This window comes from Camelus ferus, chromosome 1 (assembly GCF_009834535.1).
Source record: "Camelus ferus isolate YT-003-E chromosome 1, BCGSAC_Cfer_1.0, whole genome shotgun sequence".
In the NCBI taxonomy this organism is placed as follows: Eukaryota; Metazoa; Chordata; class Mammalia; order Artiodactyla; family Camelidae; genus Camelus; species Camelus ferus.
The window spans coordinates 38,985,327-39,006,067 of NC_045696.1; the positions used below are offsets into that span (position 1 = coordinate 38,985,327).

General features: G+C 40.5%; 1 protein-coding gene across 1 annotated transcript in view; it reads left to right on the forward strand.

The window, feature by feature from the left end:
• The window catches only part of CRYBG3 (crystallin beta-gamma domain containing 3), a 103,461-nt gene that overhangs the window by 14,714 nt on the left and 68,006 nt on the right, over window positions 1–20,741 (forward strand). Inside the window, 2 exon segments of the mRNA XM_032489790.1 lie at window positions 2,177–2,243; window positions 16,589–17,019. Of these exon segments, the coding sequence (XP_032345681.1) occupies window positions 2,177–2,243; window positions 16,589–17,019 (498 nt within the window).

A 20,741-nucleotide genomic window follows, 5' to 3' on the forward strand; every position in this document is an offset into this window, starting at 1 on the left:
CAGCTGTATTTTTCTGGCATTTTGTGTGTGTTTATAGTGCGGAATTAATTATAGCTACTGGAAAACACTGAGTTCTGCCTTAAATCCCTTGGGCCCAGAGCTGCGTCTTCCGCAGATCTCTTGTGCTGGAAAAGACGCTTTCACTATGTTCATTTACAGCCTCACTGCAGCAGTAAGTTTATAGAAAGCCCTGTAAACACTCTGAATATAATTTCAGAAATCTTGAAGTAAGAACTAGGATACTGACGTTATAAATGCTTATATATTTAGGTAGTTTTTAGGTCATTCAACATAGATTACAGTTAGAACACGTAGGAAGTCGTCAAGGCCAGTAGTGTTCATGATTATACCCCAGGTCCTTGCAGCATGCTCTTTCTACATGTAACTTGCCAGTCTCTTTTTCTTGATTCGAGCTTAAATAGACCAGTATTAATTGACATTTAATTTTTAAAAAACTGAATTGTAAACAACCTTGTGGCTAAAAATACACCTAGTAAAATAGGAAAAAAAAGAGATAAGAACCTACTCATATTAAAAATATTAACCATTTGAGACATTCTTACTTTATAGCTACGTATATATGTATAGGTTACAATTCTGTGTTGTACATTGTTATTTTTTCTGCATTTGTCTTTGTTTTTCTCTGTGAAATTTCCATGTGTCAAAACAAATAGCTCACATATTTATCTATTTACATGCTTGTTTGTTCCTATTGGCATTTAAATGGCTTAAGAGCATGGTTGTATCTTGTTGGACCTTGTAATCCTGCACAGAGTCTGAGACTTAATAAAATCCATTGTGTTTTCCAGATGTTCATTATCTCTTTATGTTTTCTCCCTTTTTTTTTTTTAATCATTATTTGTTTCCTGGATAGTCTGCACAGTTGCACTGGATTTTATGGGTAGAAAATCTAAGTAGCACAAATCATGTTCTCTCTTTCCATCCTGATCTGAGCTGTTGACCCCTCCTCCTTTCCATTTCCCCTCCCACCAGTCACCAGGATCCCTAGGCTGTTCCCCACTCTCAGTCATTCTCCTGCCTGAAGGCTCCCCAGGGCTGGTAGGACAGAGACCGCATTCTGCAACGGGTCAGACAGGTTCTTCATGGTCTGGCATCCACTAACCTCTGGTCTCATTCTCATCTCCATCAGGATCACCTCTGCCTGTCCCAGGTTCCTGTGCTCCGGTTTTATATTAAAAACAAGTAAACAGAATATGGTTTCCTGAAAGGCCGTGTTTTCTATTACCCACTTCTCTGTGGCACCACACTGAGCAGGCAGAATTGCTGCCCTTCTTTGTTTCCTCTGTGTTCCATGATACTTCGTGCATTCAGCAGTTACAGCTTGTACCGAACTGTATGATTACTTTGTTTGTGTATCAGTCTCCCCTACTAGACTGAGTTTTACAAAGACCCTAACCTACTGGTTCTTAAATCCTCAAGGCCAAGCACAATCCCCAGCACATGGTAGAGTGTCATGAATATCTTCGGTGTGGAGCAACCCAGTTTGCCCAGGATCAAGGAAGGATGAAAGCAAAATAATGTGTAAACATAGAGATATATTTAGATCTAAAATGTATGTGTGCCTAATAGGCAAAGTAGGTTATTATGAAATCTCATAAGACATCTGTGGAGGTATTCCAGACAAGACAATTAGAAGTGACTATCTGGAAAATCAGATTTTTAAGGTGGCATCCGGGACACATTTGGGGTTAGATAAACCTGTATCTGTTTTGAGCAACCCCAGAACTCACTATATGTTTATAAAAATTTACTGAGTAGAAATATATTCAAAATAACACTCAGCATAGACATTAAAAGAGGTCAGGCAGCAGAGAGCCTTAGTATACATAAAGTAAAAGAATGCCAACACTCCCCAAGATTACGATAGTCATGCACTGGTGCTCCTTTGTTCAGGTGCATCATTAGTGTGATGCTGGTCGTCAGCATAAGAAAAGAACAGCGCATGATGGACTCCCTAAATTGTCTGAAGCCTGGATGAGCATTTCAAGGGTCAAGACTCAAATCAACATATTCTTAGTACAGCACTTTGTGTATGAATCTTTTGAGCATTGCAATTAAAAAAAACTTTTAATTTTTGCATTAAACTCAAAAACTGTATATGATTTTTGATAATTCTCTTTTAATTTCAGAAGAAACTGTGGTTTTTATTTTTCAGTGTTGAAAATGAGCCCGTGAGCACAAGTCAGAAAAAGGAAAATGTACTTTCACCAGAAGCAGTGAAGGTATAGTTTTAAATTAATATTATTTTATATCAAGCAAATATTTTTCTTTATTTCTGCTCTTCTTTCTTCTTTTAGATTCTGCCATCTCATTTTACATTTCAAAAACAGCATGGAGTCTTACTACTTTATGTGGAACTCCAGCCCAGCTCCACTGGACATTTGCATCTCAGGGTGGGCGTAGGGGGAGGGGGGCACCGAGGGGAGACTTTAGACAGTGGTTCTCTTATCCCAGCTGAGCCACTAACCAGCTGCGAGGCCTTCAGCTGAAGCATTTAACTTCTGTGTGCCTTGGTTTTCTAATCTGTAAATTGGATCATCTGACCTCTACAGTCTCTTTTTCCCTAGGAAGTACTTTGATTTTTGTTGTGTTTTATCAGAAGCCACTGACAACTAATAGTGCTTTTGGGGGCGTAGAAGTTAGTGACATGTCCGTACATGTCATTAGTATGTGAAGATATGTTGTTCAGCTCACATATGGACTGACTCTCTCTGCATCTACGGGACAAGCATGGAAAGTGTATACTCTATAACTTCTACCTATATATTTACTGATAGGTGTGGTTAGAAATCCTTGAGAACCACTAAACCTCGTGACATTTCTTTTTAGCCATAAGTGATTTTCTAGAAACTGGGTGTTGGAGTTGTTTGGGGGTGTGAGGCCAAGTATATGATCAGGTATTGGTGGCTGTCCCACATTCATGGAATTTAGTCCCAGTTATTTTCTTTTTACATGATTTGTGACAGTCAGTCAAGGAGAAAGCGTCTGCTTTCCAGGGGTTGCAGGGTACAGTAGCTTGGTCAGTGGGGGGACCAGAAAGTCATCTGAACTCTTCACTGCTGATACGGGGACTTTTAAGTATTATGAAAGGTCTAAAGGCTTTAAATATGGTAAAGATAAAGCTGTTTTCATTCTTTATTCTCACCTTCCACATCATGGTTAACAATATAAATTTTTTTGAAAGAAAGTTAATAAGTTAATATTTTTAACTTTATTGAAAGAAAAAAAAAAAAAAAACCAGGATCACCTTGCTCCCACTACCTTTCTTCATTCCTTTGTGAATTTGGCTACTGAATCCTGCTCCCAGGTTTTGTAACACTTCCTACCTACTCTTTTGCAGCCAGTTGCTAACCAGCCTGTTGGTTTACCAGTGCATGGGCTCTGCAGCTTTCTTCCTCTCCTTCGGTTTTTACAGGTCCTAAGTTGCCCTACTTCAAGATTTTTACTTCTAATTCTCCACATGCAACCTTGCTCTTGAGTTGTTTCACAGGAAGTACGTCTGTTAAATTCTGAGATCTCAAACTTCAAAGTTTCTTTGGCTGCCAACTCCTGTCATTCCATCTCTCAATCCCTTGTTGCCTCTGCACCCACCCTTGACCGTCAGCGAACCTTCCTGCCTTCCCTGCTCTCTTGTCTCTACTTGTTCGCCTACTCAGCCTGTGACTCTTAGGTACCACTTCAGCAACTGATCTCACCAAAAAATAAACCTTGAGTCCTCAGACTTGGCCCTCAGACTTTAATTTCCAGTGGTCCTGCTTTCCACCTGCAGAGATCTGCTCCAGAAAGTCACATCTTTGTGGCTTCAGTGAGGATACATGGTGGACAAATATAGTGGCTGGACCTCCATGATTACAATCTTTTCTATCCATTCTTAATATCTCGGTTTGAATGCACATGATAGTTTCAGTTTGGGATTTGGGCCCCCAGGTAAACACAGCCCATTGTCATGGGACTGTTTCTCCCATGATTGGAGGCCTGTGGGATTACTTCTGCATGGGCAGTCTGGTGAGCCCATAATAGGAAGGGCACCAGGGCTCTCTCACTGGGGTAGCATAAGCATGTTGGCCCATGTAACTTTTTTTTTTTTTTTTAACTTTCTGGAAACTACTGATAGGATTTCTTCAACTTGGTTACACAGACGCAGTTGTTGTGGGACCTGTTGCTGCCAGGAATCAAAAATACGTTATTTTGCAGGTTATATCCCATTATAGGTTATTAAAACGTATTGGATTTAATTCCTTGTGCTATATAGTAAATCCCTCTTGCTTCAATTTTTTAAAAAAGTGAAAAAATACATATTTTCATAATATCAATAGTCAGCCCCATACCTTGGGGTGGGGGTAAAATGTTAGCAACAGTATTTATGATCTCGCTATTTTAAGTAGTTTCACTCTAAGTTTTTTTTCATTTAGCAAGTGGCATAATACATGCATTTGTTTTCTCACTAATGAATGGTTTTCTGAAACATAGAATTCCCCTGACGTGACATTTCTTGCCATGCTTCCATCTTCTTAACCTGAATTTCATGATAATGCCTTCCGTGATGAGAAAAAAATGTGCACCGTTTTCCCTCTTGATTGTAAACTGTAACAGATTTACGTATCGTACATGTTTTTATACATTTCTTTTTGTGAGTATTTGACCTTGAGATACCGAATCAAGATGTTGAAGATTGTTTTGTTGTAAATTTAAGCTACAAAAAATTAATTGCGTTTTTCAAACAAGAGACTACAGAAGGTTTGTTTTCTTTGGACATTATTAGATTCTTAGTTCTTAAAATATCACTTATATGCTGTACAGATTTTGCTGTTTTGCTAACGTTGGTAGCTATTTCTCACACTTGCATCTACCATTCCACTGAAATATATATTTCTTCTTTATAAGTTAGGTTTTTATATCTAGCTGGCAAAACCTTCAGATAGTGACTCCACATTCTACCTTTATTTTTCTGTGGGGCCTACAGTCTTGTCTGGTACCTTAGGCTCTTGCTGCATTCGTGTATACTGTTATTTACAAGAGAGGGAAGGCATGTCCCAACGCCCTGCTCCCTTCTTCCTACTTTAGAGGCATATTCATTCCCTTCCTTCCTTCCAAGGCTAAGCTCCCTAAAGCCCCCTGCTAGTGGTATTGGTGTCTTATTTCCTGCCCCCTCTTGGACCTCACCTTCACTGTGTTCATCTCTCCATCTTCACTGGCTTTTTCTGTTTCTCTCTAAATATATGAAATTAAAAAAAATTTTATTTTTCCTTTCATGGGTCTGGTTTCCTTTCAGTCTATCATTTCATTTTATTCCTACCCTCTTCCAAAAATTTCTTGAGAAAGTCTGACATAATCACTGTTTAATTCTTAACGCTTTCTAATCTGACTCCTGTCTCTCTAGCTCCCTTACACCTGGGGAGACTAGTACTGTGCCTGGCACACATGTCATAGTTGTTAAGTGAGTGAAAATCATTTCATGAAACTGTGGCCGCTTGCTAACCATCAGTGGCCTTTTCTTTAGTTCTTACTTTATTTAACCCATTGAGACACTTGATTTTCTAAGTCTTGTCTCCTTTCCAGAAATTTTCTTTTTTATATTTGCTCTTATGATATTGTACTTTCGTCTTTAAATTCCTGTGTCTGGCCATCCCTTCTGTTGTCTTCACTGATTCTCTTCTGGTTAAATTACTTTTCATGTTGATGTTTCCCAAAGTCTTTAACTCTCCTCAGTATCAACATTCCAAAGTAATATTGTCCAATCTTACTATTGCTTCATCTTTTGGCTCTCAGATCTCTACCTGACATCCCTCTTGAGACCTAGACTTGATCGTTCAAAGTTCCAGACGTTTCTATATGGATGGCCTTTGATACCTGAAATTCAGTCTGCCCAAAAGTCTCAGTATTTTCAGAGATGTTCTCTCTGTATATATTTATTTGGAAGGTGAAGTGGTGAGAGGGAGGGACTCTGCTCGTTTAATTGCTTGGGATGGAGGAAGAGCCCTAGGGGTCAAGTACTCCATTTGGAGATTTTCAACCAAACTGTACTTTTAATTCCGTGCCTCACATTGCCCTAAGTAGTGGCTAGTGTCTTCCAGTCGTGCTTTTTCTGGTGGTCTGTTGATAATCTGTCTATAGATTGTTTCCCCTTATGATCAGAATTCCCCGTTGCTGACACTTGGGTAGAAGCTTCTTCTGGTCAATTACCCTGCCTTTGTCTGCGTTTGCCTTCTAAACCTTTTCTGAAATCTCTTATCTGCTAATATCTACTCTCTTCCTCTGTATTCCCCACTTTAAAAAAATCCCTTTATTGTCGTTTTAGAGTGTTTTGTACAAGAGAAGAAATCAGTCTGTGGCTTGTCTACAGTGTTAATCAGAATTTTTATCTCTTTTTGTTGTTGAAGAAAGTGACTTTCAGAGAGATTGTCACTTGACAAAACTCACACCTGTTCCTTAGAGGAGGCTAGAGAATTCAGATGCAGTTCTGTGCCATACTGCTTCCCATTTGTGAACTTAATTTGTAAGGTATATTTATAAACTTAATTTACCAAAAAGAAATCATGTTAAAAATTAAAAGAACCACAGCAGTAAGTCTGTTTTCAGAATGAGTCATGAGCTAAATAAAGTGAGTTAAACCAGGACCATAGGTTATGGACTTTCCAAACTAGGCTTAAATAAATTGATGATTATTAGGCTTGTTCTCAACAGCTTGACATCTGCTTTATATAAAATTTAACTCTCACCCCACTTTAGAGTGGTTGCTCATAGCTGGTCACACAGCGCTGGTGAAGTTTCTGGCATCTTTTAAGAGGCCATGGTTGATATTTGCCTGTGATGGTTCCTATGGATAACCAAGGAGTACCAATCTAGTGCAAATTTCTGTTAGTTATTAATGATTCATAACTCCTATTTTTAATATTATAATAAGTAAATAATTTCCTAAAAACAGCCACACATTTTTAAATTATTACCACTATTTACTGATACGAAAAAATGGAAGAATTGTAGCTCAAGAATATCTCACTGAAGAAAAATAGTCACAAATGGTTCTTTACATCCATGCCTGTATTGAGGGTACAGCACACTGTTTAGTAAGACGAATATATTAAATTATGTATCTGTTCATTTTTTGATTTGTGTGACTCTTCTTTAGTGTTTCCTCCCCCCCCAACTTCTTCTTGGGCCAGAAGTGAAATGGTAGTCAAATTTAAATAGATTAAATGTTTTCATGATTAGAAGAAATTTAATTACTGGACTAATTTTTAAAATAAATTATGGCCTTGATACATGTTTGCTATCCTTTTTTTCCCCCAATGATGCAGATAATAGCAATATGACATCAGTTTAACATAAAGATTTTCACATTTTTCTTTTTCAAACACAAGAGCTCTTAAAAATTTTTTTTCAGCTATAATTGGATTTGGAACCCTGTGTATAAACAGATCAAAGCAAAGCTCCCCTGTTGGTGACGGGAATGAGTGGCCTGGAGGGAGCCTCACAGCCCCTGTCCTGCCTCTGCCAATGGCGGCGTCTCCTTAGAACAGTCTTAAAATTACATGTGTGGTGATGGAAAGAACGCAGTCTTTGGAGTCAGGCATAACTGGGCTTCAGTCCCAGATCTCCATGTGATAGCTTTGTAACCTTGGAAAGTTTACTCAACCTCTCTGAGTGTGGGTTCGCTGATCTGGAGTGGGAGTGTTCAATCCTTATTTTATGGAGGTGTTTTAGAATGAACTGAGGTAACGTGTGCAGTGGTGCATGGTACCCGACACAGAGAAGGTCCTCACGGAAAGAGTTGCCTTCTTGCTGTATAAAATCTGATTACAACTTGGGGTCTAACCCTTTGCTTCAGAATGGTACTGGCTTTTTCTGGGTGAATAGTAGAGGACTCAGCTACTAGAAACATTGATTTTCTATAGAATTTGAAAAGAAGGTGTACATGAACGTTTACATATTAAACTTCAGCTGAAAATCAAAAATTCTCACCCTTTGATTGCTTCTGTAGAGACTGAGTGCTGTCAGGGTGCCTGAACTGGAGATGGCACTGTGTGTCACTGTGCCATTCTCATCACCAAAGGAACTGCCAGGGCTTAAGCCTGTTGGTCTGGCTGGCGCCGGTCTGGGGCCCGGATTTTGCGGAGTTCTTGGATATTGAATGTATTGTAAGGGATCTGGTTTGATTTGCGACAGTTCCAACCTGTCAGGCCCTGGAACGGTCCTGCTCTGTGGTGTGATAGAGCACCTTACCAAAATGGAAACTGAGGATGAAGGGTCATGTACACACTCAAGATTTTTCTGAGTAAGTTTGTCTCCACCATTGCCAGATACTGATTTGAGAACTTTAGAGGAAAGGTCTCATAGAATTGAAAACATTTATTAGTCTTGCTCAGTGTTTGCATAGCAGGACGGGATGGCTATTCCCCTGTGTGATGTCATCTTGTTCCTGTCTCTTCTCACCACACACACCTGCCCTGGCCCTGGTTTCTGCCTTCATCTTAGCCTGTGGTGAAGCTCACATCTGTCCCTCCAGCCCAGTGTGTGTCCTGAGCTTCAGGGTGATAGAGCCAGCCCTTTGATGGACCTTTCCCGCAGATGTTGCTGGGTGTGAGATTTGACTTACTCAAAGTTGAATTCAGTATATTTTATCCTAATTGCCTCCTCTTCCTGCATTCCCTATTCCGCTAAAAGGTCCTGCCAGTTACCCAGTCTTGACATCAGACAATGATTCTGCCCTTCGTTTCCCTGCCCCCTGTGCCAGGGCCAGCCCTTCCCGCACACACTCCGCTACCATGGCTCAGACTTCTATCATTTACATCAGCAATTTTCACCTGTATTTTTTTTTCTCTGACACAGATGATAGATGACTGGCTTGGGTCACCTGTAGTTGAGAGCACTGATTTGGTACACTGTACATAACTATACCCCTTTATCAGAAATTTTGTAGAAATGAAGGTGACACCAAGTGTAACCTTGGATTCCTTTCTAGAGCAGCTTTTTAAATGAAGTTTCAGCTTTCTAATTTTAGTAACAAATTATTTGTCACATCCCAGAACTGATCACAACACTGGTGGGTCATGAGGCAAAAGTTGCAGATAATTCTCTGTTATGTTAAGTAATGACCAGCTTAGCAAAATATTTGGTGGCAAACCTGCTTTCCTATTTACTTTTTTTAGTGGAAAAAAAAAGTTCTGTAATAAAAATGTAATGTTTTCTTCCAAGCAAAATTACTTTAACGACAGGGGTATAAATAGCTCACCTTTGCACCCTAACATTAGTTGTAAAATCCATTTAGTGAAAAATATTATTCATGCAAATATGTGTCAGTAGTCTATACAGAGTTAATCAGACAACTTACCACAAACTAAATCCATTATGATAAAGATAAACAGTGATTTTGATTTAAAATTATAGCACTATTTAAATTATAGTTAACTCAAGATATCAGTAGTAATAAGGTGATAAATATTTTCCTCAAAATTCAGGAAATTTCAACTACTGGTGGTAGAATTTTAAATATTAGCAGATGTGCCAAGTAATGTGTTGTGGCCAGAGGTCTTAGGAGAAAACTAACTAGAATTCTCTAGTAAGCAGTTGGTTTTAGTTTACGAATACCAGATTTGGGTAACTGTTAATAATTTAGTTTAACAGCCTTACTCATGATGAAAGCATGAAATTGTTAGCCTTCACCTTGTGGTGACAAGGAAAAATAGGATTTTAGGGTTACTCATTGGAAGAACATATGTATAGGTCGTTTCCATTCTGGAAAGCCTGAGTTTTAGTAGGACTCTTCTAGGCAAAGAGGCCAAGGGACAAGTGATTTCAGCAGTGAAGACAGCATTGGGCAGAGACATACCTGTAGAAGACAAAGAGGGAGCAGGAGGGGAGGGGAGAGGAAATGTGCTCCTGAGACTCCTGAGCCTGCACATGGTGACGTCAGGCACTGCGAGCGTTGTGAGTGGCAAGAGGTGGTGTCAGAGAGAAACACAGGGGCTGGATCCACCAAGACCTTGAATGTCACGCTAGGGAGTTTGGATTTTATCCTGACAGCAGTGCACGGCCATTGGAGGCCTTTAAGGATGATCCAGTTTGAATTCTAAAAGATCACTCTGGCTTTTGTCTGGAGAGCAGACGGGGGAACTTTAGGAATGGAAGCGAGGAAATCAGTTGTCACTCACTGCCGATAGTATTCATGGGGAGAGGTCATGGTGTCCTGGTGTTTCATCTGACTTTTTAACAAGTGGGAATGTTACAGTTTATAGAAAATGGAAGAGTAGAGACAGCACGGTCAAGTTCAGTTTGGGATATACTGAGTTTGAGGTTCCTGTGAAGCATCCAGGTGGGTACGGATGTCTGGTCGATAGTTGGATATACAGTCTGAGTTAGGAATACCAATCTGGGAATAATTTGATTCATCTAACCTGTGGGAAATGAGACCTCATAAGAAGATCGTGAAGGTAAAGCAGGTCCTGGCTGGAAGTTGGGGAAACATGGTGTGTAAAGGATGGCTAGCAGGATGTGAACTTGAAGGAGATTGAGAGAGTATTCAGGAAGAAGGGAAACCTCAGGCTGATGTCAGGAAACCAAAGGAGGATTGGTTTTCAGGACACCTTCTGTAGACACATCATATGAGACCAGGGCAGAGGAAAAGTACATTTGAATTAGCAAGTAGGGCAGTGTCTCTAAGAGATGATGGTCAGAGCACAACTGGGGAGGAAGCCAGATTGCAGGGGCTAAAGGAGTCATTGGGAGGAAAGGGAAAGAAGGTGGTGAGGGCTGGTGACTCCTTTTAAGGAAGTTGGTAGTGAGGAGAGAGCAAGGCTGCCCCTGGACTCAGTCTTCTGAATGGTGGGCTTCCAGAAGGTGCAGATGAGGATGTGAGGTTCCTGAGGAAACATCAAGGATCATGAAGTGGTGCTCTGGTGGATTCTTGGAGGAGGAGCCCTTCCTCCCTTCATTGTGGGACAGAGGCGGCTGCTACGGTGCAGGTAGAGGAGAGGTGGAGGCAGAACTGTGAGAGAGGGTCCCCGTGCAGTAGAGGGTAGGGTCCTCTGCTGAGCGAGGGATGGGATGGTGGAGGGGAGCGTGGCTTAAGGGATGTGGGGAGGGTTTGAAATAGCTGCTGTGGAAGACCAGGAAGGTTGCAGACTGATTTCCAGCAAAGGCTGTAAATCGTGGCTTGTTGGCAGCCCAGATCTGCATTGCTGTGCATATCCCTGCAGGATTTTTAAAGCAGGGTGCATTCACTTATGTGGAAAAGATAAAACTGGAACTTTTCTGGGTGAGGACAACTGAAGAACAGACAGAAGAGGCTTTAGTCATATTTGATGGCCAGATAGAAAAGATATGGAAATTTGTGGGAACTGAAAGGGGCACAGTAAGAGAGGACAGAAGCTGTGCTGAGGCAGAAGAACTGGTATGGTGGGTGCACCCGGGCCAGTGAGTAAGAGAGCTGGAAAGATGAGAGGGTGTGCACACTCGGGAATGCCTGAGACTGAGATTCAGAGGTTGGGTGGTTATAGGTAAAGACAAGGGTCAGGGTTAGCCAAAGGGTCAGGTAGAGCGGAAGTGGAGGTCATTGGACTTGAGGGTCATATGGAATGGGGATGAGGGTGTTCTAAGGATACCCCAGCTATGCACAGTGAAGGCAGAGCCCGACCACGCCAGGTGCTTGACACTGTAAAGGAAGAGTCATCGGGCAGACTCTTTGGTGATGCTCTCTACCCCTTGACCTTGTTCCCTGTGCCAGTCACCATGCTGAGACAGCACCTGCTGGAGCTACTCAATGAGGAGACAAACTAAGGCTAATTAGGCCTGCAAATAAGTTCTTCCATCACTAGAATGTAGGCTCTGTGAAAGCAGGGCTGTGGGTATGTTTTGTTCACTGTTGCATCAAAGCACAGAGTAGTATCTTGCTGTTCACCATTTACTGAATGAATGGATACCTTGAAGTTTGCTCTGACCCTGGCTGCTCCTTGGGACACGCGGCTGCAGCCTTTTGCTGCATTCCCCCGAGGCACTCTTCCAAGTCAGTCTCTGCCTGGGGAGCTCAGAGCCCCAGCTCCACCTCCGCATCCCTCCGTCAGCTCACCGTCTCTCCTCTCACCTTACGGAGGTCAGAGACGCTTGTTGGGCCGTGCTCACTGTCTGCTCCCCCTCGCAGGGTTGCTCAGGCTTTAGCTGCTCCCTGACGCTGTGCTTGGAGGAGGAAGCATCCCGGCTCCTCTCCGAGGCTAACGCCTTCCCTTTATCAGAAGAGTTGGCGACTGCACTGGTTTCTTCACCTCATTGCCTGCTTTTCTTTCTGGAAGTCATCAGCCTTCTCTTGTACGGCAGTTATTCCCTCTGCAACGGGGGTAGAAGTGACCCTTAAAACAGGAATAAAGGTCTGTCTGGGACCTTAAACTGTCACCTTGTTTCTACTTAAAAAAAGTCTCAAAAGTATTGCCTTCTATATACTGACTGTTCCTATTTCCTTGCTGTGTATTCACCGTTTAACACCTTGAGTTCGGGGCTGTTCTCACAAATTCCTGAGCTGTTGTAACTCTTTCTCCTGCATTCCTAGGGCTTCTCTACAGTCCTATTCCTTCATGTATTAATCCGACAAATATTTAAGCACCTCTTACTGTCAGGCACATTTCAAGATGCTAGAGATACTGCAGTGAATAAAACAGACCACAGACCCTGCCCTTGGGGCTTTTATTTTCCAGAGAAAGAAACAGATACTAAATCTGTGTGTATGTGTGTATTTGATACTAGCAAGTGCAAAGGAGAAAAAAAGGCAGGGAGGGGGTATAGGCAGTTTCAGAGTAGACAAGTTTACTATTTCAGATGGAGTGACTGGGGGAACTTCCAGGGAAGAGATGACTGTTCAGTAAAGGCCCGAAAGAGGTGAGGGGAGTGGGTTACAGAGCTTTCTGGGGAAGCACATTCTACACGGAGGGATGAGTGAATGCACAGTCCCCGAGGGGTGAGTGCCTCCTGTGTGGAAGAACAGTGAGGAGGACGGACCTCGTCCTTCTTAACCTCTCAGTGACATTTGGCCTTTGCTCCTCTTTGCTTTTGGAAATATCCTTCGTCCTTTGCCAGTGGACACCAGCATTCTGGAGGGGTGACTTCTGGTTTTGACCTTCCCCATCTCTTTCACAGCTTTCTTCTCTTCCTTGTGCCTGCCTTTTAATCACCGCCCCCCCCACCCCACCCCGGGCTCTTTTGTTGGTCCCTCTTTCCCCTGCACACACTGTGTATCATTAAGTTACATTCTTAACTGTGCTCTGACTGCTTCACCAGGGGACCAGAAATTCAACACATTTGACAACTAACTAGTTTGTTGCCTGACCTCCCCTGACTCCCACAAAGGCCCTAATCTCGCCTCTCCTATCTGTCTTATCCATTTTTGGCTTAACTACTTAAATAGTTTCCCAGTTTAGAAAACATCGTCATCTGTGGCTTTGTCCTCGCTCACCCTCCGCTTCTGGCTGGTCATCTTTTCTACTTCATTCTCTGTCCTCCCTGGTGCCCCAGTCTTCTTGCTGTAAGAAACATACTTCACACTTCTGTCTTTGTACTTACACACTCTGGGTCTAGCATGCGCTTCTCACCCGTCAGGAGCAAACTCACATGTTTCCTCCTCTGGGCAGTGGACTGTCCCCATCCCGGCCAGGTAAATGTTGTCCTCTGTGGTGTGTGCCTCCGTGGTGTGCATACCTGTGCTAAGCCTCACACAGTGATACAACGATGCGTATCTTGCTGGACTATAAGCTCCTTGAAGCCACAGCTGAGTCTTATTGATCATTGTACCTAATGCTTTCCTGTGTTTCCCTGTATTGTGCACATGGCAAAGAGAATGGATAGATGGACGAGTTTGGACCCAAGGGCACTGCATTACAACATATTGAGTATGAAGGACAAAAAAATAACTTCCCAAGATTACATATGCCTTTGTCAGTAGCCTTTATATGTTATGTGCAGAATACCAGCATCTTTGTTGGCAACTGGAATCAGTGTCTTTTGTTGGTGTGTGCTTGAATCCTGAGTGCATTCATTCTGGTACTCACTTGTGGGAACAAAGTCCTGTTGGCAGGTGACAGTGGCCCTAGCTTGTGGCAGGGCTGAGCTTCACTGTTCTCTAGGCTGAGGGCAAAGAACAGCTGTTTTAGATCAGACTTTAAAATGTAATTATATAAATACAGAATTTGTTGTCTTCACTTTGAATAGCAGTACTCTTTTCTGCTAATTCTTTTCCTCTAAATTTACATTTTTGTTATTGTTGCAGGTATTTTAATTACCGATACAGATTTCTCATAAGATATTGGAGAAAAATTAAGCAATTAAGACATTTAAGGAAACTGAAAAAATACTCTAGTAAATTTAAGATTTGGGGATTCTTAAATAGCAAAGAAGTGAAAATTGAGGGAAAGGAGAAACAAGTGATTTTTTTAAAATTCATATTTATTGCCCTAAAAAGATTAAATATGAAGGCTTTCACTGCTTCAGCAAAATGTATCTTCCTGCTTAGAAAGGAGTCCACTATATTTTAAAAGGAATTGTCAAATAAAAATAATTGAGGCAATCAAATAAATAGTATTTTTGACAGAAAACATTTGTCTTGAGATTTTATTGATGTCAAAAATGTAATCTCCATGTTCTCAAAGTTTTCCTTTTTTTTGTTTTTTAAATGGTTGCTCCAATTTTATAAAACTCCTTTGTGGATCTGCAGCATTTTGAGAATATTTATTTTAGTGAGTAGCCTGTGGCTCGCTTTCCTCCAGCAGCTCCCCAGGATGAGCAGTAGTTCATACTAGTTACAGAAAAGAAATCACTGTTCTATTCACGTTACACAGTCTTGGTTCACGTGGAAGCAGAAAGAGAGACTGTGGGCGGCCGTCACAACAAATTAAATGTAGTAGTTAAAGAACAAAAAATGTTTACCTTTCATACACATGATCACTTTCAAAATGCCCCCCAGCCCGTTTCCTGCTGCCAGAGTGAGAGGCTCTTTATGCTGTTTCCGTGAGGAGAGGGCATAACTGGCTCAGAGCGCAGGCTCCCAGAAAGAGCAGAAGGCTGGGTGGGTGAGGTGGAGACGTGTGGGGTCGAGTCTCAGGTGAAACCAATAAAAGGTGAGACTTTGAGTGACTCCAGAAGGCTGGTGATATTCTAAACGTAGAGACTCACAAGTTTTATTAAGGGCCTAACACATAGAAGAATACTATGTGTTTCCTCAAAAATATCCCTGACTCTTAAGGTGGGAACAAACTTAAAATATTGTCCACTTGAAATGAATTTCTTGGGCTAATGGGTTCTAAACATTTTCTCAACCTTTCCTATGCCAGAGTTTTAGTGGCTCATGGGGCAGTCCTTTAAACTGTTTTGAATTTGGATTAAAACATGGAACGAGGTGAACAAATGACATTATAGTTACTGTGCTCTTGCCTTCTTGAAGGTGAGCTTCTTACAAAACTTGATCCTTTGAACGTACAGTGCCCTAAGGTGGTTTTACCTTGGTGACCTGATATTTTTCTGACTCACATTTGAGCTTCCCTTTTATAAGGACTTGTGAGCATGACAGCTGACAGATACTATCAGACCGCATTCCTTTTACAAGTAGGTGAGTGAGCTTGTTCGGAGGCAGGCGGAATTGGCTCACTGGGCTGCAGCTAACGAGGCTTTAGGGAAGAGCGTGATGGGGAGTGCCCGCGTGCTTCTGACAGCAGCCCAGCCCTCCTCACACTGAGTCCACGTGAATGGCAGCTTGCTTCACTGGTATCTTACTTACAAGCAGGTAGAATGCACCCCAGAAAGTGTTTGGTGTCTGCAAGGGTTCCCGGTGCTGTCCACTGTTTGCATTAATGCACATACCAGGGCTTTGTGTTTTACCGTCAACAGTTCATAGTGGGCTTTTCCTCTAAATTGATACATCGTGTTCCTGTCTTTCCTCATCTTCTTGAGCAACAATTTTCCACAATTGGCAGCTTCATGGGTTAACACAATGCTGAAATGAGGAAGTCTGTCTAGGTGTCTCATGTATCTGAGTGTATCAAAATACTGTCCATTAGCTCTGTAACAATAAAGGCTAAATTTAAACATATATAAGATTTGCTATCATCTCTCCCTTAAGTCTTCATACTTACCTTTCACTCTTCTCATTTTGTCCCCTAACCCCCAGTCATAGTAAACTCCTTAGAAGCTGAGACCTCGCTAAACCCACAGTTGAGGAGAGAAGGAGATGGGAGGGGAGAGCAAAGGGGAAGGGAGATGCACAAGCATCACACAGGCACTGACATCCTCTAGGAGGCATCCCCCGAGTTATTGCCTCTGCTCTCGCCGCCACCGAATCTGGACCAGCTGTGACCGTTCTGGGCTCCCACGTGTGCTGCTCTTCTCCCTTTGTGACATTTACTGTGTAGCCTCGTTACAGATGTGCTGACTGTGCCTTTCAGTAGATTGTAAACTATTAGGGAACAGAAGCCATCTCTTATTCACTGATGTGTCCCTGGCGTCTAGCGCAGAGTGTGTCATGTAATAGGTTACCAGTCAATCTGTGTTATTTTTTAAATGATGATGCTTATTATTCTCTATTTTGTTTTCAAAGATTCCCCAGAGTGAGGACAAGAGGAACCATGCTGAGAAGCTATCCACTCTTCCAGCACAGGAAGTTTCCAAAAAGCCAAATGACCTTTCCAGCTCTACTTCAGATGCCAAAGTGGGAGAAAGTGATAAACAGCCAAAAGAAAGCTTTTTTCAGTTTCTTGGTAACTTATTCAATATCTCAGGAAAGTCATCTCTTGGTGAAGCCAAGCAATCTTCTTTTAGAGATGACCATGACAAAACTGAGAAAGATTTACGGAACCCAAGTGCCCGTCGTGAGGAAGGGGTCCGAGGGGAGAGGGCCACTGTCGGTGGCTCCCTGGGGGCCCAGGCACCTCCAGCAGAAGAGCTAGAGTCCAACTCAGCTGAGCTCTCAGATGCCTTTTCATTGGATACATCACAAGACAGTGAGCAGGAAGCCAGTGATTTGCTAAAGTAAGTTTAAAATTTACTTAGCTAGAAAATTGAGCTTTTGGACCTAGTTTTTGAACCTTAGTTCTATTCATAGTAATTAAGGGGATTGGAAAAGTATGCTGTAACGTCCTTGCTCCTCGGGGAAAACCTCTGTGATTCTGTGCACCATACATGTATTTTAGGCCCTTCGGAGCTATTTTAGGGGGCGGTATCGATACCTTTTAGGTACTAACTTTGTCATGCTATAAGGTTTGTTTCTGATTTAGGACTTCCTTGAATGGGAGTGTTTTCTGTTGTCTAAATTCTTCTGTAGTATGGCAGGCAGTGTGTTCAGTTATCTGCATTTCAGGAACAGAATAGACCTAAGGTTTGTGTTCACACTCTGTCAGTATCTTTTCTTTGTGGAATCCAATTAAAGGGGTTAAGAAAAGAAATTTAATTTATACACTTCATTCATAAAACTGGCCTTTTGAACCTTTCCCACAGCTCAAAGAAACAAATCTTGCAAATATTTAAGGAGCATTTCATCACTCTTTTCTTCCCTTTCTGTGATCAACAGTTGGGCACTAACTTGTTTTTCTTTTACTCAAATGAACTAGAAGGAGTATTTTCTACCCCAAAAATGTTTATAACGATTTTGAGTCCATTAGATATTTTGTGTGACATAAAAGTATTTATTCATAACTAAGGAGGATCTGTTTTTATTGATTTCAATTTGACCTCTACTTGAGAATTATTTTTATTATTTGAAGAGGTCATCAATAATATTATTGTCAGATATAGATGATATCTTATAGCTCTGTAGTTCTTTGTAGTTTCAAAGTGTCCTCGTGTGTGCTTTCAGTTAATTCCTCACAGTAAGTATCATAATAAGCATATGAGTCAGGGTAGGCATGGACCCATATAGTTATTAGAACCGAGACCCAGATAGATGTGAGTTTGCCCAGCAAGAGTGATAGGTGAGGCTTGCCCTACCAGATGTTACAATGTACTGACAAAGCTACATTAATTGAAATGATGTCATACTGATGTAATATTTGCTAGACACTTAAATGGAACAGAATAGACAGTCTGGAAACAGGCCCTCATCTATTCTGTGATTTGAACCCTTGAATGTGATGTATTGTAGAAAGGAAGACCTGGGGAAATTGGATAACAGTTGGGAGAAAAAAATAAAAGCTAGATAGTCATCTCACTTTTATATTAAAATTAAAGTGGAATAAAAATGTTTAAGAAACTACAAAACAAAAAGTAGCTAAGTGTGAATTATTTTATTTTGGTGAGAAAATTTTCTAAGCATGGTAGCAGAGAAAAGCATCAGGAAAGAGGTGATCAGTAGATTGGATTGCTTCCAGTTTTCAGGCTCCCTTATGTCAGACACCATAAACAATGATACATTAAATCGGCAAATGAGAAAGTTATATACAAAACATACCAGAGAATGCTTTAACTGATGAGAATTTTAGACCTTAACTCACCAACAGAATAAAATGGGCAGTGTAAACAAATCATTCCAATGAAAGAAACACAAACTTCAAGTAAGTGGGGAAAAGGTTTATTCTCACTAGCAATCAAAGAAGTGGGAACTAAAATGAAAACTTTTCTCCTATTACATTGATAACTGTAATAATGAGTGATAATACTCTGGGAGTCAGAGTGGACGTGGCTGATGCTCAGGCTGTGCTGTGAGTGGACGGCATGTTCAGGGCAGTGTGGATCAAGAACCTTAAAAAGCTTGTGGGTTATTTCTAATGATGTGCGAAGATGTTCATTTATGGAAACATGTAATTGGAGACAAAAGTCCAGCAGTGGGAAATGATTAAACTGGAGTACATCTGTAAGAGAGGATTGTCTAAAAGCTGTTCAAAGTGCGGTCCCTGCAGCATCAGCAGCACGTGGGAATTGTCAGAAATGCAGATCATCTGATTCAGACTCAATGATTCAGAATTATTAGGAGTGGGGCCCAGCAGTCATAGCACAGCCTCTCAGGTGACTTTTTGGCTCCAAAGTAATTTAAAATGGTGGGATTTTTGAGGTTACATGGGAATTGGGTAGAACTGAAAGTCTGTGCTTTTTCTCCTTTGGATTTGCTTGGTAGGTCATGTTTATTTCTTTGGTACTGGACAAGAGAAAATGGAAGAGGATACTCTGCCTCTTATTTCTTGTTAGTAAAGCCGCCCTTATTAATAGAATAATTGCTTTGGGCAATTCACCAGAACCACCTCAGCGAAGAAAAGTAATTCTCAACTTAGAGGAAAGGAAAAGACCACTGGGCTCCCAGTTTTAGATATAGACTTTCTCCATCCCAGTTTCAGAAATCCTACAGAATTATAGTTTTAGTAATGTAAATGATTTATAGTTAATGATTAATAGTAATGTTAATGACTTACAGACTTTGTTAATGATTGTCAGTTCGAGTAGGTATTATCACATGAAAGTTGAATACCATTTTGGTTAATAGTTTATTCTGACAATATGATTAAGCACTGCTTGTAACTGATTTTAGATATTATTTAAATAATACATTTGGAGAAGATATTTACTAATTTTGAGACTCTGCATTTTAAGTATTAAAGTTGTTTTGGTTCTGTGATGTGAATTTACTAAAAGCAAGGATATATTTTTTATTAAGATTATGAACATATTTCAGATATAAAATGTTATTTAAAATTAAGAGCCTATACTTTTAAAGTTACTAGAATTCTAGGTTTTAGTTTCACAAAAAATTTTCAGTTTTTTTAATATAAGAAAAAGTGGATTAACTGAAGGTTTTGTGTTTTCTTTCATATGTAAAAATGCCCCTACTTGTTTTTTTTCCCTTATAGGTCTTTTGTAATCAGGGTGCATTAAAAAAGGTTAATAGTTTAGTGTAGACAATTTAAGAAAATAACCTGTGCTGTGTAATGCTGTCCATTACTATCATCAAATATATTTTTGATCACTATTAATACAGTTTTCAAGATTTAGACAATAATTTGAAGTGTGTTTTTAAAAAAACTCTCATCAAAAAGCATTGTAAATGATTTCATTTTCACTTAATTAAAATAATAAACAGCTTCATAATTGTTTTTATGCATAACTGACCATGTATATTTCATTTTTAATATCCATAAAGCCTTTAAACCTGTTCGGTAATATATTTTAGATTATTTTTCATACATTAATTCATAATTCTGGTGTAATTTATATAGGAAGCTACCTCATTGTTGGGTTGAAATTCTTTAAAAAGTTCTCTAGTTCTTAAATTTTTAACAGATTCATATCCATCATCAGAAACTCTAATGTCAAAGCTTTTTCATCCATTAAAAAAAAAGAATTGCTCATTTTGCATCTTTTCTTTACATAGAAAAGCTATAAGCCTTCCCTACTGTGAGAGAGAAGATATTCTTAACTATGTAATTTGAAAGGGAATAAATATTAATGCTAAAAAAGTAGCTTAATCATACTTACTAAAAGTGAATTAGATACTTATGTCCTAACGCTATTATTTCCAGGCTGCTTTTATAGAATGTTCTTTGAAGAATGACACGTGTCTTTGGTTGACCTTTGTGGTGTCAGGTACCTCACACTTATCCAGGGTAGAGCACGGCCGTATGTAGCACCCGGGGGCCTAAAAAGCCTTCACGTGACAGGTAGTTACGATTGGGCTGAAATGCGTAAAACCTTCTCAGATTTTTTAATATGTATGTCTGTTTTCTTAAACATTTGAAATGTCTAGATGTTTTGCTTTTTTCTTACTGTTG